The sequence below is a fragment of the Vipera berus genome, assembly GCF_964194415.1.
Source record: "Vipera berus genome assembly, chromosome: 16".
Taxonomy (NCBI): domain Eukaryota; kingdom Metazoa; phylum Chordata; class Lepidosauria; order Squamata; family Viperidae; genus Vipera; species Vipera berus.
The window spans coordinates 7,641,184-7,660,790 of record NC_138219.1 but is presented as its reverse complement, the minus strand read 5'-3'; the positions used below and the strand labels follow the sequence as shown (position 1 = coordinate 7,660,790).

Genomic DNA, 19,607 nt, shown 5'->3' with positions numbered 1-19,607 from the left:
GTAGTTCGACTTCTGGATTTGATATGTGTTATTTTTTTGAGAAGGCCCTTGAAAGGATCTTAAAAGACTGTTTTTCTAGCCAGTTAAGGTGAATTCATTAGGACCTCCAAGGCAGCTTTTAGCAAAACCAAAGCACCAAATTAAAAAACCAAAAAAGAAACCCAACAGAATTCAGCTCCGTGGAATACCTACATGGCAGAAAGATCTAAACAGAAGGAAAATAACACCAGTGTTTTGCTCTGTTTGCAAAGGAAGCAGATTTGCAAAGCAGCTCCAATCAGATTTGGCCAAGTAAGGGACCGGAGAGAGAATGGATCTCAAAATTATTATCTTTTTAGTGTTCAAAGTGCTTTGGGAATAATTGCAGAGAATGTTTTCCCCATCTTGATTTTTGCTTTTGAGATAGATAGATAGATAGATAGATAGATAGATAGATAGATAGATAGATAGATAGATATAGATAGATGATAGAGAGAGAGAGAGAGAGAGAGAGAGAGAGAGAGAGAGAGAGAGAGAGAGAGAGAGAGAGAGATAAATAGATGATATAGAGATAGAGATAGATGGTAGAAATAGAGATAGAGATAGATAGATAGATGATTGATAGATAGATAGATAGATAGATAGATAGATAGACAGACACAGATAGATAGATAGATAGATATAGAGATAAATAAAGAGAGAAAGATAGATGGATAGATATAAATAGATGATATAGAGATAGAGGGTAGATAGACAGACAGAATGATTTCTGTAAAAGGAGGGAGGGGAGCTGGAGGGGCTGAAGAGGGGAGGGGTCTGCTGTTGTCATGAGAACCCCAATTTCTCTTCTTGAATTTGTGAAGACACGGCAAACAACAGCCTGCCTCCCATCTGTGCTGCTGAAACAGACAAAATAGGCTGTCTCATCATTAGCATTGGGCAGACCATCGAGAAGCAGAGCCTGCCCAGCCAAGAGCAGTCTACCTCATATTTGACAGTGACAGCTCATTTTATCTAAAAATTTACATATACATATATGTAAAAAAATTTACACAAATATGAGCTGTCACTGTTGTGACTACTGCCTGTCGATGGCCTTCGGTTAGGCTGAAACAGGAAATAAAGATTTGTCCCATGTTTGGGGCCCAGCAAGGTAATCTAAATACCGGTAGTTAACAAGCATTTAACATAGAATACACTTGCTTAGGCCCCAAACATGGGACAAATCTTATATCTCTCTATCTATATATTATCAGGCTGATGAATAATAGAAGAGGAACAGCTTAACGCACCGGCTGTGTCCAACACACAGATTGTATCTGCCAATATTTAAGCCGCAAATGGATTTTGGGGTGGGTGGGAGGGGGGGGCTATACGAGTGTAATGAGCTCTTGGGAACGAAGGGAGGGAGGGCGGAAGGATAGGAGGAGGAGGAGATGGAAGGAAGGAAAGAAGGAGAGAGGAGGAGAGGAGGAGATGGAGAAAAGGAAGGAAGGAGCAGATAAATGTTAATGGACGGAAAAAAGAAAGGAAGGAATAGACAGAAGATAAACAAATGGAGATGGAAAAGGAAAGAAGGAGCAAGTAAATGAGGGAAGGAAGGAAGGAAGGGATAAGCAGGTGGAGATGGAAGGAAGGAAGAGATAAATAGATGATGGGAGGAAGGAAGAAGGAAAGGAAGGAATAGATAGACAGATGGCAGTAGGAAGCAAGGAAAGAAAGAATGGAAAACTTGGAACATACGATGATATCTTTTCTCCTCCTTCATTCTCCCCATCCTGTTTTTCCTACCGTTCTCTTTTCTCCTTGATCGCCCGACACTCTGATCTTCCTTTTCAGAGAAAGCCCTGCGGAAGTGACCGACGGACGGACGGGCTCCCGGCTTCTTATCCCTTTCTCTCCGTGCGCTCCGGAGCCATGCAGTCTCCCAAACAAAGCCTGGTTTGCAACTTAAACCACGTTCACTTGCAGCACGTCTCCTTGGGGCTACAGCTCTCCAAGCGCCCAGAACTCCAGGAAGAGGCCAACACCTTGGCGCCCTCGCGGGAAGAAGCGGGCTGCCACGCCTGCCAGGAACATGGCGGTCACCTGGTGCCAAACCTGCTGGACGCCAACTCCAACAACCCTTCCTTGACTTGTCGGTGTTGTGAGGCTCACCCAGTCTCATTTGAGGTCAAGCAGGGCCTCCAGACTCCATCTTCCTTGACCAACTGCCCAACTGTGAACCATGAAGAAGAAGAAGAGGTTGAGGAAGAGGAAGAAGAGGAAGAGGAAGAAGAGGAAGAAGCATCTCCTTCAGACCCAACTTCTTCGTCCATCAGCAGCTGCTCAGACCTCAGCCTGGACGAGTCTCCCATCTCGGTGTACTGCAAGCCCTTCCCCGCTCAACAGGCCCGAAGTCCAGAAAGCCAACCCAATATTGTCCCCTTGGAGGACACGCAGAATGTTCTGGTCCACCCCCGAGAGACGGGTCCAAACCTTAACGTCCCCCTGGGGGAGCGTCCCGAGGCCCATATCTGGGACAGTCCGGACAGCTTGTACAGCAGCAGCTCACTGGATTCTCCATCTGACCACTCTCCTCCTTGCCCGGGAAGCCACGTTGGCTCATCCCATGTTGGGTCCGTCAAAGTTCCTCCTCTCGTTCCACCCCCTGTCCGCCCTTGCAGGGCCCCTCCTGCGGTGCCGGTGGTCCCCCCACGTGGGCCGGGGCTGGATTCCAACTGCAACGCTCTCCCAGCCCAGGAGGCCAAGCCCAACATCATCTCCTCGGGGCAGGTGGACCTCAACTCAAACGGGGCCACAGCGGTGGGGTCTCGTTTGGGTTGCGTGCCTCCTCCGGTTCCTCCTCGGACCAAGAAGGGTCTTCAGGGCTTGAGAAGAAGCCAAGGGGAGAAGCCATCTCCTGAGGCGGCCCCTCCTGCACCGCTTGAGCCCCCGTTGCTCCAGCACGGTGAACCCCAAGGAGAAAGACCGAAGAAGACCATCACGTCCTTTCACGAGTTGGCGCAGAAGAGGAAGAAGGCCACCCTGGCGCCTCCCCTTCTCCAGACCAAGAAGGACCAAAGCGATTGGCTGATTGTCTTCTCTCCGGAGACGGAGATGCCCCCGTCTCACCAACTCTCCTGGGCGACCGGGCAGGAGACCCCCAAGCCCCCCGTTTCCCTGGGGGAGCCTTCTCCTCCTAGCCTCCAACGTGGGGTCATCACGTTTAAGGACCTCCGCTATCGGAAGCAGAACAGCCAACTGGCCACCAAGGTGGGCAACCCGGGCTCCCAGCGGGCGGGTCCTGGCCAAGGGGTCCCCGACGGTCACTCCGGGCAAGAGGGGAGCGACTCGGAGGCCGCGGCCAATGGGCATCTGTGGGGCGCCAAGGAAATCCCAACCCGGATGAAAAGGTCTCGGCTGGCTCTCCAGCCGATTGTGGAAGGAGGCTGTGAAGAGGGAGAAGACGCGGCGGTCAAGCCGAAACCTCTCGGGAGACCCTTGGAGACTGAACCCCAGGCCAGGGAGGCAGAGACGGGGGACAGGAGGGTCCCCGCGGGTAAGGCGCTGCCCCTTCTCCTGTCCTGGCTGACGGACAGGATTGCAGGCGAGGATTCTGAGAGCAGGAAAAGCCGCTGCACGCAGCTCGTCCTGGGCTTGCCACCGCAAGGGAGCCCAAATTGTCAGTCGCTAAGCGAGACGGTCGTTAAGTGAGCTTGGGCCCTTTTACGACCTTTCCTCGCCGCAGCCGTTAAGTGAACCGTGCCCGTTGGTGAAATTAGCAACGCAGCCGTGATGACTTCGATTGTCAGAAGGTCGCAATAGGGGGATCCCGTGACCCCGGGTGTGTGTGTCTACTGCGACCGTCGTAAATACGAGTCGGTTGCCAAGCGCCTGAATTTTGTTCACGCCGACCACGGGGAGGCTGCAGTGGTCGTAACGGTGAAAAGACGGTCCTAAGTCATTTGTCTCAATGCCGTTGTAACTCCGGTCACTACATGAACTTTTGTAAGTTGAGGACTTGTCTCTACAGGCAACCAAGGGCAGAAAAACTATTTGCTCCCTCACCTTCTTCCTACTGAGGGGGGGGGAGGGAGTTGGAAGTTTGCCTGCGAGCTAAAGCCAAGGGACTGGTTGTCCTTGACTTATGACCGTTCATTTATTGACCGTTTCGACTTTGAAGGCATAACAGTGCTGAAGGAAAGTGACGGAGGACCACGCTTCACACTTTGGACCGTTGTACCATCCCTGCAGCCAAGCGATCCAAATCCAGGCGCTTGGAAGCCGGGATGTATTTAGGGCGGAAGCCGCATCCCGAGGTCACCGGATCCTCACTTGCGACCTTCCCAGCCAGCAAAGTCGACGGGGAAGTCCGGATTCACTTAATGACGCATTGGGAAGGGGCAGAGCAGGGGAGGGAGGCCGGAGAAAGTGGGCGTGGGAAAACAGGTGATCAAGTTGGGACACGGTCACGCGACAACTCACTTACCGATCGCGTCGCTTAGCAACAGAAGTTCCTGTCCCAGTTGTTGTCGTCGTAAGTCGAGGACTGCCTCTCTTCTGGTTTAAGACTGTGTGGGGGAAAGAAAAAAAAAAGGAATCTGGAAAAAAAGCTTTTTCCCACTCCGTCAATCCGGTAGGTGAATTTTGGAAAAACCCGGGATGGGTTAAATTTTGCGAGGCTCCTTTTAAATTTTGGCTCCTTTTAAACTTCCATGGGAAGTTTTCCGGCGGAATTTTTTTTGCCAGCGGAAAAGGAGGGGTTTTTATCTGGAATTCAGGAATAATCAGGAGCTTCTTTAGGAACTCTTCCCCAAAAAAAAAAACCCAGCGGGGTTGGGCTGGATTTCCTTTCCCGTTCTGCTTATTCAAAACGAAATTTAAAGTCGGATTCTTTTTTCCAACCAATTTATATAATCCTGCCGTTGGTTCCTTCACTCCGGAGCGAAAGGTTGACGCTAACTCTGGATTAAATCCCATCATCCATAGCACTGAGCCAAATGGAAATGAGGAAAAAAAAATTTTGGGGGGGGTGTTTAAAACAACAACACACGCTTTCCCTTCATTTCTTTCTCCATTTCATTCCCTGCCGATGTTCCTTGTGTAAAATCCTTTCCTTTCTCTTGTGATTGTATTTGGGGGGCGGGGGTGATGAGCTAGAAAAGTGGGCCTTTTTTTTTTGGGAGAGGGTGTGTGTCAAAATATTAAAGATCCTGAATGCAAAATCTGCCTGAGATTGGAAGCTGAGCCTACCTCGCAGGGTTATGAGCTGATAGAAGGAGGTTTGAACACCCATCCCATCGCCTCCAAAGAGACTTATAGGAAGAGAAGCAAAATTTTGCTTTCCCGCGTCTGTAAGAGAGCCATTTAACGTATGCCCTAACCTGGCGATGGGCAAATAAAGTTTCTAGTCCCTATGCTCTTGTCCTATCTACTCTCACCTTATTTTGTGTAGGACAACAAACAATAACAACAACAATAATAATAGACTTACAAGCTGGCAGAATAATAATAACAAGAAGAATACTAAAGTTGGAAGGGACCTTGGAGGTCATCTAGTCCAACCCCCTGCTCAGGCAGGAAACCCTATCCCGTTTCAGACAAATGGCTGTCCAGTCTCTTCTTAAAAACCTCCAATGTTGGAGCATTCACCACTTCTGGAGGCCAGCTGTTCCGCTGGCTAATTGTTCCAACAGTCAGGAAATTTCTCCTTAGTTCTAGGACTAGGTTGTTCTCTCTGGTTAGTTTCCATCGATAATAAGGTAATCACTAATAAGGTAATAATCATAACGCTTGGAAGGCCTAGCCCTAGACAGATGGCTAAAAAATACCAAATCCCAGTCTCAACAACTGGTTAATTGTGCGACCAGCTATAAGGGTAAGACAATAATTGTAAATCGTAATAATAATAATTTAAAAAAACCCAGGAAATTTTGCTGTGGAATTTTGGCTGGGATTTTGTTTTCCTCGAGTTCTTTTGCTTTTTTTTTTTTGTGCTTCCTGTGAATGCTCCTCCCTGGGAGTAAATTAAATTTTATTGCTTCTCCGAGAATCACTTTCTCTTTCGTTCTGCTGCACTTCCACCTTTACCTTTTCCTGCAAACAAACTGGATGTTTGCAGGCTCGCCTCCTGCCTTTATTTAAAGGGAACGGGTGTGTGTGTGTGTGTGGGGGGGTGTTGTTGGCAGAAAGGACCACAGAACTCCGAATTCAGGAATCTGAATTAGCTGCCTTTACTTGTTCAGGAAACAGAGAAAGTTCCCCAACTCCAAAAAAACAAAAAAAAAAAGGTAATGCAAATTTAGCTTCCTTTGACAGCAGGAGGAGAGCAGCTGAAGCTGACAATCGGGGTTTAAATGTGGCTTTGCTCTCGTCTTCTCGGGAACCCCCATCGTGCGGGGTGGTCAAACAAGAGTCCAGCCCCCCCTTTTTTGCATCAGAGGGGGCTTTTTTGACCTCTATAACATGCACGGAACCCCCCCCCCTCCAATCTCTCAATTTCTGCCTTGTAGGCTTTGGCTGCAGAGAGGAATAAGGAAGCTGTCACCCAGCCGGGAATGAGGGTGATTGTAGTCCAAATTCCAGGCTTTCAAATAGGGGGTGGTGGTGGAAGTATTGGCTTGGTGGGTGGGTGGGTGGGCGGGCTGTGCCTCCCCCCCCTGATATGTCTGTTTTATTGTGGTGTCCAGAATTAACATTTTTTTTTCCTTTTCGTATTCTCTCTTCCTTCCCTCCCTCCTGTCTCTGCCATCTGCACCCCGGCTTTCGTACCCCTTTCCTGCTGCTGTTCTCCCACCCCACTTCTTTCTTTCTGCGTCATCCACATGTTCTCCACCGGCTCCCCAATACCTCTTTCCCCCCCACCCCCACCCCCTGCCTCCAAATCCTCCATCCATCTGGGTGTTGCGCTCTTTCGCGACTCTGACCCGGCTTCTTCGGCCTTTCTCGTCCTGCGTTCCCGCTGCCTGCAGCTCACCAGGCCCTCCCTCAGCCTCGGGGTCTCCTGGTGCCTTTGCCCCCAGCCAGGGGGAAGGCTGCTGGACCCTCTTCTCCCCTTCCCCGTTTGGAGAAAGCAGCCAAGTTGCCCTCTGACCCTTCAGCGGGGGCCTTTTGTCCAAGGCTGAAGACCCTCTCCTGCGAAGACGTTTGCCTCTTGGCGACCCAGCAGGGACCGATTTTCGAGGCGGTGTCTCCGGATCTCCCAATCCGTCTCTCGCCCATCGGGGCGTATTCCCCCCCGGCTCGAAGCCTGCTCCCCTTCCTCAACAGTCCTGATCTGGCCGTGCTCTTCTCCCCTTTCTTCCCCTCCAGCAAATCCTTCCCCATCTTAGCTTTCCCCACCCACCAGGTGCCCGAGTTGTGCCTTGGATCCCCCCTTGGAAAACAGGCTGGACAGGGTCCCCGGGGCAGAGACTCTCGGGACACTATGACAGCCACGGAGTCGGGAGCCCCTGGCCCACGTAAGCCTCTCCCCCCTTCCTCCATGACTCTTTGCGATCGGCCCTCTCCAAAGGGGGTCCTGTCTTTTTGCGGGGGGGGGGGGGGAAAGGACTCTAAAAACAGAGGGAGCTAAGCCAAAAACGGGGCTGGTGGGTGGTGGTGGTCTGAACGAGGAAAGCTGGAAAGTAAAAATCAGCCTTCTCTGATTTAATAAATTGATGTCGGGGGGGGGGGAACCCGCCAAGGTGGACTCAACAAGCCTTGGGAAGCTCTTCCAGAAGTGGCATGTTTAAACCAGAGTTTCCCCCCTATCTTGGCACCCTGAAGAGGCGTGGACTTCAGCTCCCAGAATTCCCCTGCTGGCTGGGGAACTCTGGGAGTTGACGTCCACGCGTCCTCAAGTTGCCAAAGTCGGGAAAACTCTTGATTGAAAACATCAGCTTGACCTCGCATTGCAAAGGGACTGGGGTTTTTTTTTTTTGGTGGGGAAGACTGGTCCCCTGGAATTAACCCAGATAAGCAGACCCGCCTGAGATCTAACCTGGCACTCTTTTTCTACGGATCTGGCCAAGTTTTAAACAGACCCCAGGAAGAGAAGGAAAAGAAGCTCGTCCTGGGATTTAACTGGGTTTTAATTTTCTCAGAGTTCTATTTAATCTCTTTTAATTTGTTTTAACGTTTGTATTGACTGTTTTTTTAAATACCCTGTAAACCGCCCTGAGTCCTTTGGGAAAGGGCGGTATATAAATCTAAATAAATAAATAAATAAATGAAGAAAAAGCAAGGGGGAGTGGGGTGGGGGGGGGAAAGAAGGTTAAATAATTAAATAATTTGCAAATCGTGCCCGCAGAGGAGCAAGTCAGCCTATTAAGGCAGGTTAATTCTTATGTTCTCCGTTTTTTTCTTTTTCCTAGTTCGACATTCTCAGTCATTTGCTGGGGTCTCACTCCGAGGATGCCCAGCGAGGTCAGGAGACACAGTCTCTACACAGCTTCGACAGCAGAAAAAAGGTGAGAGGATAGGTAGGTAGGTAGGTAGGTAGACAAGGAAGGAAGGAAAGTATCATGGAGAGATGATGATGATAGATAGATAGATAGATAGATAGATAGATAGATAGATAGATAGATAGATAGATAGATAGATAGATAGATGAGATTACAAAGACGATGATAGAGGGATGGATGGATGGATAGATAGATAGACAGATGATGGATGGAATATACAAAGATGATAGATAGATAATGGTAGAGAGAGGGAGGGATAGATAGACAGGCAGACAGACAGATTACACAGAGGATAGAGATAGAGACAGATAATAATAGAGCGAGGGAGATGATAGATTAGATAGATAGATAGATAGATAGATAGATAGATAGATAGATAGATAGATAGATAGATAGATAGGCAGAGAGACAGAGAGACAGAGAAGGAAGGAAAGTATCATGGAGATAGATAGATAGATGATAGATAGATAGATAGATAGATAGATAGATAGATAGATAGATAGATAGATGATGGATGGATGGATGGATGGATGGATGGATGGATGGATGGGGAGAGAGAGAGAGAGAGGGATGGATGGATGGATGGATAGATAGATAGATAGATAGACAGACAGACAGACAGACAGACAGATAGATAGGGATGGAAGGAAGATTAATGGACAGACACAGAGATAGAGGGAGAGAAGGATGGATAGAGGGATAGATAGAGGAAAAAAGAAAGAGAAAGACAGAAAAAAAATTCTACATTATTAAAAGTCTTGTTCATGTAGTCTTTAAATGGAGAAAAGGCTGCCTCTTTGAGCAAATCTTCATAGCCAAAGGACCTCAGATGGGTCCACGTACAGAATGCATCCAAAAGTCGGGGTTCATGACTCCCCCGGAATTGGGTCTCTCCCCCCCAACACCCTCCTCACCCATCTATCTGTTTCTTTCCAGCACTGCTGGTGGCCGTCAGTGCTTCCGTGGACAAAATCGTGGCTCACTTCAGCACCGCCCGGAACCTCGTTCAAAAGGTCAGTTCGGCGCGTCGGCCCTCCCCCTCCCCCTCTTTATCTGTACAACCACCCTGTGGAGTAGGCCAAGCTGAATCAGTGCCCTCTTGGGTGGCCTTTCATTCAATGCCACAGTTCCAGGCGGTCCTCGGCTCACGAGGCACAGCGGAGCCCAGAATTTCTGCCGCTAAGCGAGACGGTGAGTTGGTCAGTTTCACCCCATTGTACAGCCTTCCTTGACCAGCGTTGTTAAGCGTGAATCGCCGTCGTTAAGCGAATCCGGCTTGCCCCACTGAAGGTGGCAAAAGGGGATCCCGTGAGCCAGGGACGGGGTGACCGTTGTAAATCGGAGTCCGTTGCCCAGCGTCTGAATTTCGATCCTGTGACCGTGAAGACTCTGCGACGGTCGTGAAGTGTGAAAAACGGCCCTCTTTTTCCAGTGTCATTGTAACTATTGAATGGTCACTAAACGAATGGCTGTAAATGGAGGACTACCTGTAGGCCCAGCAGAACAGAGGGCGAAATCTTAAGTGGGACACAAAACGCCTTTTTTCGAAACCCCTGGATTGTGTGTATCACACAACAGCCTTTCGCACTTCGGCTGCTTGGCTGGAAGCCGCGGTTAGAGCGTGGGCTTTCCTTTGCCTCCTCGGATTAAAAACGGTGGGCGGGCAGGATGTGCGTGTTAATTAGGAGATGCTAATCAGCAATTAGCCGAGGGGAAGGGGGAGCTATGGGCTCTTCCCCGGCTGCCAGTCGCTGGCACCGTCCTTTCCCTCCTGCCGCAGGCTCAGCTGGGCGACAGCCAGCTCACCCCCGAAGTGGGGCATCTGATCCTCGACACGCTCTGCCCCGCCTTGCACGCCCTGGTGGGCGACGGCCTGAAGCCTTTTCAGAAGGACGTCATCACGGGATACCGGCCCAGCTCTCCCTGGAGCGTCATCGAAGCTTCGGCCAGGCCGGGTAGGTGGTGCTTGGGGACGGAGGTTAAGAGGGGCAGGGAACGGAGCAGAAGGGACAGTGGTGTGTGGATTGTGGTCCCTGTTTGTGTGTGGGGTGTGTGTGTGAGAGAGAAAGAGAGAGAGAGGAAAGGAGAGAGGGAGGGAGAGAGGGAGAGAGAGGGAGGGAGAGAGGGAGACGGAGAGGGAGGGAGACAGGGAGGGAGGGAAGGAGAGAGGGAGGGAGAGGGAGAGAGACGGAGGGAGAGAGGGAGGGAGGGAGGGAGACGGAAGGAGATGGAGAGGGAGGGAGGGAAGGAGAGGGAGGGAGGGAGAGGGAGAGAGGGAGGGAGGGAGAGAGACAGAGGGAAGGAGAGAGGGAGGGAGGGAGACGGAGGAAGAGAGAGGGAGACAGGGAGAGAGGGAAGGAGAGAGGGAGGGAGAGAGGGAGAGAGAGGGAGGGAGAGAGGGAGACGGAGAGGGAGGGAGACAGGGAGGGAGGGAAGGAGAGAGGGAGGGAGAGGGAGAGAGACGGAGGGAGAGAGGGAGGGAGGGAGGGAGACGGAAGGAGATGGAGAGGGAGGGAGGGAAGGAGAGGGAGGGAGGGAGAGGGAGAGAGGGAGAGAGACAGAGGGAAGGAGAGAGGGAGGGAGGGAGACGGAGGAAGAGAGAGGGAGACAGGGAGAGAGGGAAGGAGAGAGGGAGGGAGAGAGGGAGAGAGAGGGAGGGAGAGAGGGAGACGGAGAGGGAGGGAGACAGGGAGGGAGGGAAGGAGAGAGGGAGGGAGAGGGAGAGACGGAGGGAGAGAGGGAGGGAGGGAGACGGAAGGAGATGGAGAGGGAGGGAGGGAAGGAGAGGGAGGGAGGGAGAGGGAGAGAGGGAGGGAGGGAGAGAGACAGAGGGAAGGAGAGAGGGAGGGAGGGAGACGGAGGAAGAGAGAGGGAGACAGGGAGAGAGGGAAGGAGAGAGGGAGGGAGAGAGGGAGAGAGAGGGAGGGAGAGAGGGAGACGGAGAGGGAGGGAGACAGGGAGGGAGGGAAGGAGAGAGGGAGGGAGAGGGAGAGAGACGGAGGGAGAGAGGGAGGGAGGGAGGGAGACGGAAGGAGATGGAGAGGGAGGGAGGGAAGGAGAGGGAGGGAGGGAGAGGGAGAGAGGGAGGGAGGGAGAGAGACAGAGGGAAGGAGAGAGGGAGGGAGGGAGACGGAGGAAGAGAGAGGGAGACAGGGAGAGAGCGAAGGAGAGAGGGAGGGAGAGGGAGGAAGAGAGAGACAGGGAGGGAGAGAGAGAAGGAGAGGGAGTGAGTGAGATGGAGGGAGGGAGACGGAGGGAGAGAGGGAGGAAGGGAGGGAGACAGAGAGAGGGAAGGAGAGAGGGAGGGAGAGGGAGGGAGACGGAGGGAGAGAGGGAGGAAGGGAGGGAGACAGAGAGAGGGAAGGAGAGAGGGAGGGAGAGGGAGGGAGACGGAGGGAGAGAGGGAAGGAGAGAGAGAGGGAGGGGAAAAATTTCCCACGGGGTTGTGGAAACCCCCCCACAGACACACAATTGTCGGGGTTGACACAAGAGCCTCATTCCCATCCAAGGCCGCCTTTCCGGCTGAGACGTCCTGGAAGCCGATGGAGGGCGTTGCGACGGCTTCTGAATCCGGTTTTTCTCCCCAGGTCCCCACACCAGAACCTTCACCACCTTGTACTGGCGTGTCTCACGGCTGGCCCCGCTCCGCAGTCACCACCAGTGTTTCCACGCTTTTATCCTCGGCCTTCTGAAGTGAGTCGGGGGGGGGGGCCGAGACGGGAGAAGGGAGCAGAGAGGACGGGTCGAAAAGTTGGGTCGAAAGCTGCCACCGGCTGCCGATTTGGGACGAAAGCGGCCCGTCCCTCTCGTGCCGTTAAAAAGAACAAAGAAAAGAAAGAAAAAAGGGGGGGAAGGGTTGGAAAAGAGAGGATGAGAAAAAGGAAAGAACAAAGGAGTGCAAAAACAGAGTAAAAATAGGAAACGAGAGACGGGTGCTCCAGCACCTTGTTTAGTGACCGTCCAAAATTACAACGGCTCTGAAAAACAGCCGCTTGGGACCGTCGTTCACACCTACGACCGTTGCAGCACACACACACACACACAGACCGGGGTCACGTGATCCAAACTGGGGCTCTTGGCAATTGGTTTATATTTTATGACGGGATCCCGGGATCCCCTGTAGCGATCTTCCCGGCTGGATTCCGACAAGCCAAGTCAAGGGGGGGAGGAAGCTGGTTTCGCTTCGGTGCTTCGTTCGCTTAACAAAATTGTCCCTTCGCAACGGCCTCGTTTAGCCGCGGGAATTCTGCCGTCGGCTGTTTAAACGCTTCCCTTCTCCGTCTCTTCCTTAGCTTGAAGCAAGTGGAGGAATGGTTCACACAGCTGCAAAGAAACTCAGGTAGGTCAGATTGTGTGTGTGTGTGTGTGTGTGTGTGTGCACGTGTGCGCCTTTTTCTAAAAAGAGGGTGCGTAGCTGAATTCTCCATTCACAATCTTCTAAGTCTGGCTAAGTCGCAAACTCTGGTTTTAGAGCAGGTTTTTAAGAAGAGACTGGACCGCCATTTGTCTGGAATGGGATAGGATCTCCTGATTGAACAGGGGGCTGGACTAGATGACCTGCAAGGTCCCATCCAGCTCTGTTTTATTTTTCTTTCTTTCTTTCTTTCTTTCTTTCTTTCTTTCTTTCTTTCTTTCTTTCTTTCTTTCTTTTTCTTTCTTTCTTTCTTTCTTTCTTTCTTTCTTTCTCTCTTTCTTTCTCTTTCTCTCTGTCCTTCCTTCCTTCTTCCCTCCCCTCCCTCCCTCCCTTTTCCATCACTGGAGATTTTTAAGAAGAGACTGGACCGCCATTTGTCTGGAATGGGATAGGATCTCCTGACTGAACAGGGGGCTGGACTAGATGACCTCCAAGGTCTCATCCAGCTCTGTTTTATTTTCTTTCTTTCTTTCTTTCTTTCTTTCTTTCTTTCTTTCTTTCTTTCTTTCTTTCTTTCTTTCTTTCTTTCTTTCTTTCTTTCTTTATTTCTCTTTCTCTTTCTCTTTCTCTCTCCTTCCTTCCTTCTTCCCTCCCCTCCCTCCCTCCTCCTTTCTCCATCACTGGAGGTTTTCAAGAAGAGACTGGACCGCCATGTGGAATAGGGTCCCCTGCTTGAGCAGCGGGCTGGACTAGAAGACCTCCAAGGTCCCATCCAGCTCTGTTAACTATGCTATTCGTTGCTCTTTTCTCTGCTTTTCGTTCTGCCTGCACCAAACCTTCTCATTATCCCGTTTAAGCTGCTCTCTTTTTTGCCATTTCCACCCCCCCCCAAAACAGAGCTGGTCTCCTCCCTCTATTTGCCCACCGCCTTCCTCCTCCTCAGCCAGAGGATCTGCCCCCGTTGGGCCGAAGAGCTACTTCTCCTGCTGCAACCCCTCTCGGTCCTCACCTTCCAACTGGACCTGCTCTTTGAGCATCGCCACCTGCCCGTCGGCATCCGGCCGATGCCCCAGCCGAGCACCCCATCTCCCGAACTCGGGGCCGGTCGGTGGGAGAGCCCCGGGCTGACCCCGCTGGATTTATCGGAGCCCACTTTGGGAGATGCTTTCTTGGCTCCCTCCAGCCCCTTTCAGGAATGGCTTCTGCCCCAGAGACTTCTGGGCTGGAAGGAGCGGCTGGCATGCACCCTCCGTGGGAACGGGAGCCCGGCCTGGGCCCAGCCAGGGCAGGAAGAGAGCCCAGCCCAGCCGCCGAGCAGCTGGAAGCCGCAGTGGAGAAAGCTGTGGGTGGCCATTAAGGAGAGCCGGACGGCAGCCGGAGAGAGCGGTGCCAGTGCCGAAGGGGGCCCCAAACTTGGAAAAAATGACTCCCGGATGGAAAAAGAGTCATCGGCCTGCAAGGAAGACTTACTGGAGGCGGGGAGCCCCTCCCAGCCAGGAATGGATACCCCTGAGGCAGGAGAAGTCTATCTGGAAGGAACTGAGGAGAAATCGGAGGCCGGAAACGGGAACGAAAGACGGCTGGGATGGCTGTTTGGAGCGAATTCTCCCGGGGCTCTGAACGAGACGGATCCGAATCTACCTCGGTCTAGGTAGGTGTCGGGGGCGGCCCTACATTTGCCCCCCCCCGATAAGCTCTGAGGAACGACCCCCCCCAAAATGTGTTAGGCGTGGGGGTGGCGAAAGGGAGTTTAGCTTTGAAAAATGGAAACGAGAAGGGTTTGGGCCGCCTGGTCTGGATGTGGCCTCGCTAAGGACTAGAAGCTTTGGCTATCCCAGTGGGAAAGACCCGAAATTAAGGTTCTTTCTTGTGAAGATTTAAAAATTTAAAAATGACAACGAGTACCTGTTAGTTACTGGGTTGTTTCCATTTTTCCCCCCCCACCCCCCCACCCCTAAGGAGACTTCGATCCCCATTGGACGTGTAGATCCGTGGGGCACGTTGGGAAAGAATTAGCAATTAATCGCGACCCCTTTGCCCTTCCCGCCCGTGTCTCCATCTCCAGCAGGCGCCCCTCCCGATGGCTGTGTCCTGCCATTAACACGCTGGCCTTCGCGAAGAAGGGGGGGCCGACCAAGAAGACCTGGCAAGAGGCAGAGGGGGAACAGAATCCCCCAGACCCAGTTCAGGCCTGCAGGTAAGTTGACTCCTTGTTGGGACGCATCTGTTGGGACAGAGCTTAGCTGGTTAGGAAAGAAATGCCAGCCAGCTCAGCACGCCCCCCCTTTCAAAGGACACCATTACGTCTTCGAGTTTCAGCCAGGATTCAGAGGTTGCCTTGGACAAACCTCAGGCTGACGGCCGCATCCTGTTTGTCTTCTTCCAACCCCAAAGTCTTGCCTGCAGCTAGAGCTAATTTGGTCTGGTGGTTAAGGCACCGGGCCACAAGTTCTGAGTTCTAGTTCTGCCTTAAGTGGGAAAGCCAGCTGGGTGATTTGGGCCGAATCGCCAGGAGAGGGTGAGTTCCAGTTCTGCCTTAGGCATGAAAGGCAGCTGGGTGCCTTTGGGCCAATCGCTGTGAAATAGTAAAGTTCTAGTCCTGCCTTAGGAATGAAAGCTGGGCGACTTGGGACCAATCCCCCGGAGACGGTGAGTTCTAGTCCTGCCTTAGGCATGCAAGTCGTCTGGGTGAGTTTGGGTCAATCAACCAGGAGAGGGTGAGTTCTAGTCCAGCCTTAGGTATAAAAATTGTCTGGGTGAGTTTGGGTCAATCAACCAGGAGAGGGTGAGTTCTAGTCCTGCCTTAGATATAAAAATTGTCTGGGCGAGTTCGGGCCAATCACCAGGAGAGGGTGAGTTCTAGTTCTGCCTTGGGCACGAAAGCCGGCTAGGTCACTTTGGGCCAATCACCAGGAGATGGTGAGTTCTAGTTCCACTTTAGTCACGAGAGCTGCTGAGTGACTTTGGGTCCAGGCCCTCCTTCCCTGGGCCCAATCCAACTCACCTCACAGGGTTGTTGTTGTGGGGAAAACAGGAGGCAGAAGGAACATTAAGCCTGTCCACCACCTCGAGTTCAGTTTTAAAAACAAGGACAGTGGGGGGTCTCAGGAGACAAACCAACTTACTTTGGCTTCCTCGATCTCCCTTCCTCCAGAGCTGTCCGGGCACTCTGTGACCACGCAGGTGAGGCTGCTGGACACCTGGCTTTTTGCAAAGGGGAGATCTTGCAGGTGACGGAGACGGTGGATGAAAACTGGCTAATGTGTCTCTCCGGAAGCCGGCAAGGCCTCGTCCACGTAGGCTACACTTCCCTGATCATCTGAAAGGGGAGGTCCAGGTCCAGGAAGCTGGTCCAAACTGTTTAAAACAACAACAACAACAACGACAACACTAAAAGCAAATTACAAAAGCAGCTTAAGCCTCACCCAGGAAGTTTCCCGGTACAGCCAAAGCATCACCAAAGGTTATTGGCAACAACCAACGTGAAGATTTACACTCTTGAAACTCTTCGCTCCGCTTTCTCAAACCTGGCGACCTTGAACTGGCCCATCTTCCCCTCTCAGAAGCTGGCCGGGGATGATGGGGTACCCCAGGACCTGGAGGGTGTGTATGTATGGGCCAGTTTCCAATTCCCCCCCCCCCGGCCTGGAATTCCTGATTTTGTATCTATTTTATTTGTCGCCCCCCCCTCGTGTCTGCTGCACAGCCCCGGAAGAAAGAGCGTTTGCTGTAATGAGTATATTGCACATATCTGTGTACATATAGAGAAATGGATATATACATATACAGAAATATAGATATAATATACATATATATATATAGTTTAATCTTTTTTGATTGGCTTGGTTTGGCCTCTGCTGCTTCTGAAGCCTTTCAAATTGATTGGCTTCCAATGGATACTTCTCATCCAGTCTTTTGATTTATTTTTATTTTTATTTCTTTAAATGAAACACAAATACAGACTTTCAACAGTTAAATTTAGCGACTGCTCAAAGTTACGACGGCACTGCAAAAGTGACTTATGACCGTTTTTCACATGTACGGTACGACCGCTGCGGCATCCCGCCCCGGGGGTCAAGGGATCAAAATTCAGACACTTGGCAGGTAACTCGTATTTACGACAGCCGCAGCATCCTGGGGTCAGGTGACCCCCTTTTGCGACCTTCTGACAAGCAAAGTCAATTGGGGGGGGAGCCAGATTCATTTAACGGTTACGACTGACTTGTAACAGCTGCAGTGACTCCCTTAGCAACAGTGGCCAGGAAGGTGGTCCAATAGGGCAAAACTCCCTGAGCAAATTTCTCACTTAGCAACGTAAATTTTGGGCTCCGCTGCGATCGTACGCCGAGGACTGTCGGTATTGCTAGGGTTAACCGGAAGAGAAGTTTCTAAGGAGCCTAATTTTTTAAAAAAAATTTTTTTTGTTTGTTTGCCACTGCACGCTGTTCCCAAACGAGCTGTCAATTCATCCCATCCGGAATCAGCTCTGTTTCTGCTTTCTAGAAGATGACCTGTGCATTGGAGAGGGAAATAAAAAATATTGTTCAGACGATGTTGGTGAGCCAATTTACCCAGCAAGTGTGTATCTGGATGGCTTCTGGCCCAAAGGCCTGCCTAAAGATGGATGGGGAGGAACAAGCTAGGATGTTGCATACTGCACTCTGTTGCTAGGAGTCAGCTGTGGTCCGCTGGAGGATGTTGCTTTTCATTTGCTTTTTCCTCTTGTTTGAGAAATGAGCCTTAATTCAGATCGTGTGACCTCAGAGATGTGTCTTTGGCTCCCTCTGGTGGTAAGGGGTAAAAATAACACCTTTTTAAAGCCTTGCCTCTCAACTTTGGGTACTTGGAAGATGGGCGGACTTCAACTCCCAGAATCCCCCAGCCAGCCTGCTTTAAGAGGGGTGGACTTCAACTCCCAGAATCCCCCAGGTAGCATACTTTAAAACTGTCCCCAACTTACGACCCAAATTGTGGACTTAAGGTTGACTACCTGTGGTTTAGTTCAGTCTTTCAACCTTAGCAGCTGTAAGATGTGTGGACTCCCAGAATCCCCCAGCGGTCCAGTTCAACCCCAAATCCACAGCTCAATCAGGGGCTTTTAAGTTTTAGGATAAAATAAATTACAGCTTCACCTTTGAAGGCTGAACTGTGAGAGGGCTGGTAAACTCTCCCTGCAAGCAGAAAGCTAGCACGTCAGGAGGGAATATCTCTCTCCCTGCAATGCTTTCTAGCTGTTTTAAAAACACACACATCAAAATAGGAACATTCGCATTCCTTATCCTCCGTTATCCTCCTTTCAACCACCTTATGTGAAACACAACGTCAAGAAAATGAGGTGTTTCTTTATTATTTCTTTCTCCAATTTTGTAGAAGGAACGTTGAATTAACATGCTTTATTTTCAGTTGAATTTTTCTGCCCTGTATTTTTTACACTTAGGGGTGAGGCTGCGCGGTCTAAACGAACCACGCGTGTATTTCTTGGGAGAATTTTTAAAAAGTGGAGAGAATACAAACGACGCTGCCAGCGGCAGCACTTTTGCAAGGAGTTGCAACCGGCTGGTCCTCTGCAAAGTTGGGGCCGTTAAGATGTCGTAACGGCTTGGAAGGATGACTACTTGTAAGCTAGAAATTTAGCTTCTAAGGGGTGGGGGAGACGAAAATGGGGAAATCAACGCACTGTGACTTCAGGGGACCAGGATTTTTTTTTTTAAAAAAAGTCCTTTATTCTCTTCCCATATATCCAGGTAGCTCTTGACATACACGTGTTCGTTTAGCAACTGTTCAAAGTTACGGCGGCACCGGAAAAAAGGGACTTACAGCCAGTCCTCACAATTACAACCGTCGCAGCAGATCCCCAGGGTCGTGTGATCAAAACCTGGGCGCTTGGCAGCTGACGTCTTTATCTATCTATCTATCTATCTATCTATCTATCTATCTATCTATCTATCTATCTATCTATCTATCTATCTATCTATCTATCTATCTAATCTAACCACTAGTCAGTGCCACCTAATCTGCAACGTCTCTCCCCAACCCACAAATCTTAAGTTCTCCGGAATGTCCCAATTTCTCCAAGATTTGAAGGCGGCCACTTGCGGGCTCCCTCCGAAACCACCCCTGGGAGAATTTGGCTTCCAATTTACAGACAGTCCTCGTTTTACGACAGTTCGCTTCGTGACCGTTCGAAGTTACAGAGGCACTGGAAAAAAAAACCAAGGCCCTTTTCCCGCACGTCAAGACCACGGTCACGGGATCCAAAATTCAAGACCCTTGGCGACAGACTCGTATTTATGACGGTCGCGGCGTGCTGGAGTCGCGCAATGCCCTTTCGCGACCGTCGTGACCGGCAAAGTCACTATAAACCAGGGGTCTTCAAACGTGGCCCTTTTATGACTTGTGGACTTCAACTCCCAGAATTCCTCAGCCAGTGTGCCTGGCTGAGGAATTCTGGGAGTTGAAGTCCACAAGTCATAAAAGGGCCACGTTTGAAGATCCCTGCTATAAACGACCGTGCGGCTAACTTCACAACGGCAGGGACTCACTGCGACAACGGTGGCAAGCAAAAGTCGTAAAATGGGGCAAAACTCATTTTTAACACACTCAACTGTGATCGTAATTAGCTCATCCCGGTTTTAACGAAGCCTCCCCAAAGTGAGGTCAAAAGGCAGCTAAAATTGGGGGGGGGGTAAAGGGGGGGAGGAAAGAGAGAATTAAGTGAACGTTGAAAAAAAAATGAAAACGCCTTGAAACCGTAAATAGGAAACATGTTTTTTTTTCCATTTAATACTAGAATCTCTCAATATCTGAGATGCAGGCTTTTTTTTTTTATGCAATTACATCCAATGTTA

General features: G+C 50.8%; 1 protein-coding gene across 1 annotated transcript; it reads left to right on the top strand.

Moving 5' to 3' along the window:
• The first annotated feature begins 1,773 nt into the window (after window positions 1-1,773).
• On the top strand, window positions 1,774-17,790 carry RUSC1 (RUN and SH3 domain containing 1). The gene is made up of 10 exons (XM_081340107.1): window positions 1,774-3,671; window positions 6,889-7,421; window positions 8,316-8,411; window positions 9,342-9,418; window positions 10,186-10,360; window positions 11,993-12,098; window positions 12,698-12,744; window positions 13,657-14,410; window positions 14,825-14,956; window positions 15,914-17,790. Exons 1-10 carry the CDS (start codon window positions 1,897-1,899, stop codon window positions 16,080-16,082), a joined length of 3,864 nt encoding a protein of 1,287 aa, XP_081196233.1. The 5' UTR covers window positions 1,774-1,896; the 3' UTR covers window positions 16,083-17,790.
• Window positions 17,791-19,607: the final 1,817 nt, after the last annotated feature.